The sequence below is a fragment of the Chenopodium album genome, chromosome 17 (genome assembly GCF_948465745.1).
Source record: "Chenopodium album chromosome 17, dcCheAlbu1.1, whole genome shotgun sequence".
NCBI classification, from domain to species: domain Eukaryota; kingdom Viridiplantae; phylum Streptophyta; class Magnoliopsida; order Caryophyllales; family Amaranthaceae; genus Chenopodium; species Chenopodium album.
The window spans coordinates 48602235-48611232 of record NC_137850.1 but is presented as its reverse complement, the minus strand read 5'-3'; the positions used below and the strand labels follow the sequence as shown (position 1 = coordinate 48611232).

The window sequence follows — 8998 nt, the reverse complement described above, 5'->3', positions numbered from 1 at the left end:
GAGCTGCTATGCTCAAATCAAATCAAATCTGCTCTGCTCAAATCAAATCTGCTCTGCTCAAAAGAAATTAATAATAATAATAATTAATATTCAATAATAATAATTAATATTGTTTTGATGATAATAATTTATTATTTTGAATAATTATAATTATTAATATTAAAAATAAATTTAATAATTATTAATATTAATAATAATTAATATTTATTAATCATAATAATAATAACAATAACAATTATCAATAATAATATTTAATAATTCAAACTATTAAGAATTAATATTTAATAATATTATTAATTAATAATTTCTAATAATTATAACAATTCTTTCAAAAAAATAAATAATAAAATAACAATTTCTTTTTATAAACATTTGATATTAGAATCACAATGTGTAAAAACATTTTATATGGGTATTGATTGTTAGTTCATTGACTTGAATTATTTTTCAAATCTTTTCATACAATTTAAGAATTTAAAAAAAGAGGTTTTTTTCAAGTAGTACTTTGTATATCATTATTATTTTGAGGGTTAAAAATATATGATTAAGACAAATTTTATAAGTAAAATCATTATTACTCATTAAATCATTTTATTTTAAAATTTTTGTGAAATAAATATAAGTAAACCGTTGTCTTTTATCTTTCTACTATTATCATAAGTTAAATATGGTACACATTTATTTATGTTTTCACTCACCTAAATCAATGGTATATGCACTTAATAATAATAATAATAATAATAATAATAATAATAATAATAATAATAATAATAACAACAACAACAACAACAACATTAATAATAATAACATTAATAATAGTATTAATAATAATGTTGAAATCTGCTCGGCTCGGCTCTACTGTGCTATCCTGAAATCTGCTCTGCTGAAATTTAATCTACTCTACTCTGCTCTGCCAGAAGCTCAAAAGAACAGGGCCTTATTAAACTACTACATAAATAAAAAAATTCTAAGCTTTAGGACATATAAAGAAGGGGAAATATAAAATCAAATCCAATAAATCTTATTAATATGTCATTTTAAGGTTTTTTAAAAACAGTTTATGTAATTCTATTTAGGCCCCGTTCTTTAGAGCTGCTCTGCTCTGCTTTGCTCTACTCTGCTTTGCTCTACTGAAATTTGCTCTGCTTCAATCTGCTCTGCTCTGCTCTGCTCTGCCCTGCCCTGCTCTGCTCTACTTAAAATGCCCTGCTCTGCTCTACTTAAAATTAATACTTAATATTGAATTATTATAATAATAATGTATATTTAATAATAATAATAAATAAATAATACTTAATGATAATAATAATTAATATTTAATAATAATAGTAAATAAATAATATTTAATATTTAATAATAATAATAATAATATATAATTAATATTTAATAATAATAATATAATTAATATTTAATAATAATATTAATAATAATATAATTAATATTTAATAATAATAATATTAATAATAATATAATTAATATTTAATAATAATAATAATATAATTAATATTTAATAATAATATTAATAATAATATAATTAATATTTAATAATAATAATATTAATAATAATATAATTAATATTTAATAATATTAATATTATTAATAATAATTAATTTTTAATAATAAAATTTAATGATTATAATAATAGTAATAATAGTAGTAGTAGTAGTAGTAATAATAATAATAATAATAATAATAATAATAATAATAATAATAATAATAATAATAATAATAATAATAATAATATTTAATAAAAATAATAAATCATTACTATTATCATTATAGTATTAGTAGTAGTAGTAGTAGTAGTAATAATAATAATAATAATAATAATAATAATAATAATAATAATAATAGTAATAATAATAATAGTAATAATAATAATGATGATGATGATGATGATAATAATAATAATAATAATAATAATAATAATAATAATAATAATGAAATCTGATCTGCTCTGCTCTGCTCGGCTCGGCTCTGCTCTGCTTGCTGAAATCTGCTATGCTCTGCTGAAATCTGCTCTGCTCTACCTAGAAGCTCAAAAGAACAGGGCCTTAGCCAATTTCAAATGCAAACATACTCGCATAATTTTCAAAGCATTAACAACCTTGGAGTTTTGCTCACTCAAGGTGGTTCATGCTTAAACGATAAACCTTGACATTCTATAGGATTTAAAGAGTTTATGCATGGGTTTCCTATGTACAAACACTTAATCAAAGCTAATTTCTTGTGCATATTGGATTATAATATACTATCAATTACTTTAGCAAAACAAATACAACGCTTGTAAATAACATTTATAACACTTTGTAATCTCTAAAAGTCGAACTATTTATAATATCCTTATCTTTTAATTCTCATAAACTAACTATTCTCAACCTCATTATCTAATTAGAGAGTCAAAGATCCATATTATCATCACCCGTATATATACTAATTGAAACAAATGAAGTTTGATTATTTTAAGCATTATCCAAGGTGTAATAAGAGAGCCAACAGGCAACAGCCCATGCCTAAAGCGTCAGTGATTTATGACATGTTATCTAAAAACTAAACAAATCACCAAATACCAATAGTAGCAATTTTGTCAAAATCTCCGCTCTCTAAAGAAACTGTGACCACTGAAGCTCCAACAATGGCGATGCCTGTCGTCGACACAGAATACCTCAAGGAAGTCGACAAAGCTCGTCGCGATCTCCGCGCTCTCATCTCTGGTCGCAACTGCGCTCCTATCATGCTTCGTCTCGCGTAATTCTCTCTCCTTTGACTTCGTCAACCTCCTTCAAAATTCACCTTGATTTCGATTTCGAATTCTCTCTGTAGGTGGCATGATGCTGGGACATATTGCGCGAAGACGAAGACCGGTGGTCCGAATGGTTCGATTAGGAATGAGGAAGAGTGCGCTCATGCTGCCAACAGTGGTTTGAAGAAAGCTGTTGATTGGTGTGGTATGGAATTTCTTGTTTTTGTCAAATAATTTCTGTATATTTGGTCCTATGTTGCCAAAAACTTTACAAATTAGGTAGAAATTGAGCTTAGATTAAGAATTACCTCCATTTTCTGGTGTTTAATATAAGGTATATGTTCTACACATTTTGATGTTCACATATGAATTGAACATGAAGGTGCACTAGGTTTTGCCTAATCGGACTGCTTGATGCTAAGTTGCTAACGTAGTTTGACCAATTTTACTTCTGTTTAGTAGTATAATTTTTTTTATTTTTTTGATTTGCCTGAAAACCTAATTTCGTATCAAAGTGTCGGATGTTGTATGGAATGTCTGTTTGTTGTCTAATTTTGCAAGAATGAGATGATTTTTTTCTTCTTCATCTCATTTGATCATCATTTTGAAGTGTAGAGGTAATTTGGGAAGTGGTTGAGTGATAGAAAGTGTCTAGTAATAATCCTGTTCCAAAATTGTGTTGGTATGTTGGCATTTGGCAGGTTAAGTGTAGGATATTGTTGAATTATTGATATGTATAAAACCATACTAGACATTGGCTGTGAGGCCTGCTGATTCTTTGGAGATTGAAAACTTTCACATGCCTGAGAAACAAAAGAAACATCTAATCGAGCATGTCATATCTGTGAACCGTGCATTTTGTTGGTCACGAGATTCGCAGGCATGGAACTATGGCATTGATTGACACATAAAATTCTGTTTCTTGCGTAGTTAATACTTTCCTTGCTGTGGTGTTGCCGAAAGAGTTTTTCCTTGCTGAAGATCTTGCTTCCGGAGAAACCAAATTAGATAGTGGACATAGATTATTATTGATGTAGATGACTAAGACATTGTTTAAAAAAGATGTATCATATGTATTGACAACCAGTTTTGTGGTTTTTAGCACTTAGAGGTAGGCTTGCTTGAATATATATTAGACAGCATAGAATGATTCATTATAGGTATTATAACTGAAAGACTTATTTGAACTTGAATTAATACTCTTATATGCTCTTCTTTTCCTCTTTCCTCTCTTGTTTTTCTGTCCTCAGTAGTTGAATTTGAATTTGAGCCCTTGAAGCATCTTAGGATTTTGGAGAAGGTTTGGGTACAGTAAAATTTGGGGTTGTTATAGAGCCTACTAGTAGATTTAAATTTGAATTGTGATAATTGCTTGCTTACATGAAGAAGTTTTTCAAAGGTTCATACCTTAATGCTGACAGACCAAAGTTACTTGGTATGCTTTATGATATAATGTGTAGTACAGGAACGTGAAATGCTACCTGTGGTGGATTGGGTATGTGGAATAAACAAAAACCCCTCCTATTATGCGGTCATTGCCCATCGGCTTATTGAACTAGGTCACAGGGCTCTCCGAATTAGGACCTGTTTTGGAACATATGAATATGGTTTGAGTAACAGGGGTCTGTACCACATTCACAACATTTTTTTTCTCTTTGCATTTAGTAGCAAGCATTTTTTGAATAAGGCCAGATTGCCCGGTTGTCCATAATGTCATAAAGACCTTCTGTTACATTAAATAAATGCTGATCTGTAAGAAAAAAAATCTTCTTTAACTACACAAAATGGTGCTATATTCAAGCTGCTGAAGGCATGAGTATATTCTTGCGTTTGCCTAGTGAAGTATAAGTTTCAGAAATTACTTGATTTGAACAGCCAGGATGGTGGAGATGACCAAGCATCCTCATAAATTGAAGAGCCCCGAATTCCATGTAAAGAAAAAATGATACAAGCAAGTTGGCGCAACATTAATAATTGATATTAAATTCTTGATCCTGCTTGGTTCCTCTCTTGTATACTCTCCTTGGCCCTTCAGAAATTACCACTTTTATAGTCTTTGACTAAGAGGGGCCTGAGGGGTAAAGCTGCATACATTTAAATTTCCTAAGATCCTGCTTCAGCTAGATTACGATCAATACTAGATGTTTTATTGTTGTTCTGGAGTACATACCTACCACGCATATGCTTGTTTTACTTGTTGTCATTCTATCTTTATCTTCTCATTACTTTTATGGCTCAATACATCTCATTGATTTTGTCTCCTTTCTCTTTTGCTTAATTTCAGAGGAGGTGAAGGCTAAACACCCAAAGATTACATATGCAGACCTCTATCAGGTGATTACCCATCTATAGATGTAGAGACTTGAAAAGTTAAAAGAATGTTTTATGCTTACTGCCTCACCACCCAACCCCTCAATGAAATGGAATTCTGAGATTTAGGAGATGTTTAATGCAGTAAAAGTTGGTATCACAATCACATTAGTTTCATATACCCTTCGTCTATAAATAATATTCAGATTGTACCTCGTATTTAAACATATAACACAATTTTACCTTTTGCATTCCAATATTCTTTTCCTTACTCAATATCTACAACGCTATATTAGTAAGACTAATGGCAAATCACTGCCAATTTAAGACATGCGACAAGTCACCACATCCAAATTTTAGTGTGCTTGACAATGAATTCTTGATGGAGGGAGTATATTAATATATGCTTTTTTAGTTTACTATGGAATAGAATGTGTGTTCTTGGTAATTGTAGTGAGTGATGATAAACTGCTCTCCCCTTCCCAATCAATTCCCTCTTAAGTCCAGCCTAGTTTAATTGTCGCACTTATGGTATGGACCCCTAGTATTTTATTACCTCCAAGAGTTGGGAAAATTATGACTTATACATACTCCATCCATATATAATTGTCACAGCCACTTTTCAGAGTGTTTCATGCAATAAGCTATTGTTGGATTATCATAATTCTAATGTAAAATGGATGTAATGGAAGATAGTGAATGAGAGAGTGTGGGATCCTAACTCTTGGAGGTAATAAAACACTTTGAAAAGGTGGTTGTGACACTATATAGGGACAGAGACAAGTCATTATAGCCAAATTATAATGTTGGAACTATATGCTCTCTATATGTCATGTAATCTTACATGTCTAATTACTTTTTTACATCTAATTTAATCATCCTCTAAGTATCCGTATAATGGTCAAATAATAAAATGCCTTGTGTTCAAAATGGAGTATTTGTTAGTGACTACTAAATCAAACAAGGGGGTTCTAGGTCTAATGGTTTATTTGAGGTAGTAAGAAACAAAGATATAGCTTTCAAGCCATACAAATGCCTTCCCTGTAGTTTTGGTACATTTTTTTTGTGCCTTTGTGGGGTTTGCTTTATGGGCATCATTGGTGCAGAAGCTGGAAAAAATGTCGTGGTGTTGACTGGTAGATTGGGCTTTGTGCTACTTTGCTTGCTGACTGATTTTTAGCATGTCTGGCTCTCAGCTATTACTGAACTGTGCCCTTTATCCCTCTTTTATATCTAGAATTATGCATAGAATATTTTTAGGTATAAATTTCAGAAATGTGTAGTTGAAATTTTCTTTTTTCCTTTGCAGCTTGCTGGTGTTGTTGCAGTTGAGGTCACTGGAGGACCTACAATTGACTTTGTTCCTGGTAGAAAGGTGTGTAATTTTGGAATTAAAAACAGAACTAGTTATAGGATCTCTTCAGTTTGCTAAGATTTCCGTTAATGCATTCCAGGACTCAAATGTGTGTCCCAAGGAAGGGCGACTTCCAGATGCCAAACAAGGTTTTGAAGAAATTTCTTTCAGCATTTTAATCTGTTGGGTTTCTAGTGTTAAGAATGCATATAGAGTGATGTTATGTCCATGGTCTATTGATCTGTGTGAATTACATGAAATCTAACATTAGTGATAATTGGGATTTGGGAAACACAGATTTTCTTTGAGGTACTCACTATTCAGTATTGTCATGCAACATGCACTCCTCTTCAGCCAGTGTAAAGTACGCCAATATTGCATTCTTCTCTTTGGCTATAAAAGGAGTATCAGGAATGGATAAATTTTGCTGCTTTCTTAAGGATACTGTTTTCACTTCTGTAGCTTATTCTGTTTTCTGTTTCTGTGTAGTAATGGGTGTTTTTTTTTAATTGTTTCTTACATTGTCTCGAAGAAGTGTGTCCAGACTACAGGATCTTAAGCAACTTGTTATTCACCTTTTACTTGCTTCACATTGTAAGTAAAAGATGATATACAGTCTATTTTAACAAATAAAATAAAATGGAATATTTTCTATCAATTTGGATTGTTGAAAGTGGTAGAAATTGTGTAAATGACATTGTTACAGTCGTTTATGCTTCATTGGGGCTGTAGAAAATTGTGGCAGCACTGTACTTGATTACTAGCTTGGAAATTTCTTATTAAAACAAATACTCCGTATGATATGTACGGTGTGTTTTGAGAATGTCACATTCTCGTTGCTACTTATTTTTTTTACTGAATCAGCTTTCCTCACTGGTTGATGATTCATTTTGTTGATGATGCATTCATTATAGGTGCACCACATCTGAGGGACATTTTTTACAGGATGGGTCTCTCTGACAAAGATATTGTGGCCCTATCAGGGGCTCATACCCTGGTAATACTCTTGCTAGCTTTATCTCAATTTGTTTGCCATAGGGATATGCACTTACACTTTGGCTTTGCTATTGGTGACTTAGGGAAGGGCACATCCAGATAGATCAGGCTTTGATGGCCCGTGGACCCAGGAGCCACTCAAGTTTGATAACTCCTATTTTGTGTAAGAGATGTTTTTGTAAATATTTTTGTGTAGACCTTTCCATTAGTGAAGTGGGCAATTTGTCGAGTATCTGCTGTTCTTTGTACATAGTGCAATGCCATTTAACATCTCTTCTCAACAGGGAGCTTTTGAAAGGAGAATCAGAGGAACTATTGAAACTTCCTACTGATAAAACTTTGGTGGAGGATCCTGCATTTCGCCCTTTTGTGGAATTGTATGCTAAGGTATATATTATTACTTTATGAATTTTATATTTGAGTTGTTTGTATATGGTTTATTAAAGAGATCACATGGAATTTACAGAATATTGTTCAATGCTTGTTTGCATAAAGTGTTTGTTGAGCTTAAGTATTACTAGCTGGTTGAAAAAAAAAGGTTTTGTTTGACAGTCATGTTTATCAATAAAATCATATTTGCGCTCTAATGTTTTTGATATAAAAACGGTTCTCATCTCAATTTGGTGATGAAATATCTTGAATTAGGATGCTGCTAACACCCCCCAAGAAGTAATTAATATTTGTCTTTAAAGCTCAAAGTGCTTTTACTACTTATTTGGGACATGAGTTGCAATTGCATTCTGTCGTACTGATAGATATCTTCCATTGTTTTTTATCCATAAATTTTGAAACCATGAATTCCCTAGAAAAGCCTTATATTATTTTTAGCTACCATGCTATTGTTTTTAAGGTGATTGGTTGATCTTCTTCTGTTTAACTGATTTGACCTTGTCCCAATCTATTCAAAGACTAGGATTTTTATATAGTTGCTAATACTGGATTAAATAACACTACTATGACAACAAATATTTTCATTTTCAGCCTCTTTTATTATCTGCATTAGATTTTAGGTTGTTCTATGCTTTGATTGGAGCGCCCTTCTAAAGAAGTTATTATCCTGAGCTGATATGTCTGGACTTGCTATATCTGAAAGTGTATATGTAAATTCTGCCCGATTTCTTGATAATCATACTCATTGTTTTTGGACTTTCAGGATGAGGATGCCTTCTTCCGCGACTACACAGCCTCGCACAAGAAACTTTCAGAACTAGGATTCACTCCAAGCGGGGCCAAGTCATGCTGTCCCGACTCCACTGTACTCGCTCAGAGTGCAGTTGGAATTGCAGTTGCTGCGGCAGTGGTCATCTGTAGCTACATCTATGAAATTCGCAAACGTGCAAAGTAAAGAGACTTCACAAGTAAACATTATTCATATCCTATTGCATACCTACCAATCTGTATGAACTAGTATTCATCATACATGTGAGATTTATTGCTCATATCATGTTCATCTAGGAATATCTATCATATCAGTACAACAGTACTCGCTAACCTTCTATCTTTAATTTAAGTGGATGTATGAACTGGCTAGAAACTATAAGTGAAACGATTTAAAGAGTAAAATAAGTTTGCTTTGGGGGGTTCCCATACTATTA

At 31.6% G+C, this 8998-nt stretch overlaps 1 protein-coding gene across 1 annotated transcript; it reads left to right on the top strand.

The window, feature by feature from the left end:
- Positions 1-2532: 2532 nt before the first annotated feature.
- On the top strand, positions 2533-8998 carry LOC145590045 (L-ascorbate peroxidase 3-like). The gene is made up of 9 exons (XM_081646775.1): positions 2533-2748; positions 2824-2948; positions 5028-5077; positions 6363-6428; positions 6508-6556; positions 7322-7404; positions 7487-7566; positions 7688-7790; positions 8557-8998. Exons 1-9 carry the CDS (start codon positions 2636-2638, stop codon positions 8746-8748), a joined length of 861 nt encoding a protein of 286 aa, XP_081502901.1. The 5' UTR covers positions 2533-2635; the 3' UTR covers positions 8749-8998.

Coding starts and splice junctions, on each gene's coding strand:
- LOC145590045 (XM_081646775.1), top strand. CDS start 2,636: ATGGCGATGCCTGTCGTCGACACAGAATACCTCAAGGAAGTCGACAAA. Junction 5,078..6,362: donor CATATGCAGACCTCTATCAG/GTGATTACCCAT, acceptor TTTCCTTTGCAG/CTTGCTGGTGTTGTTGCAGT. Junction 6,429..6,507: donor ACTTTGTTCCTGGTAGAAAG/GTGTGTAATTTT, acceptor AATGCATTCCAG/GACTCAAATGTGTGTCCCAA.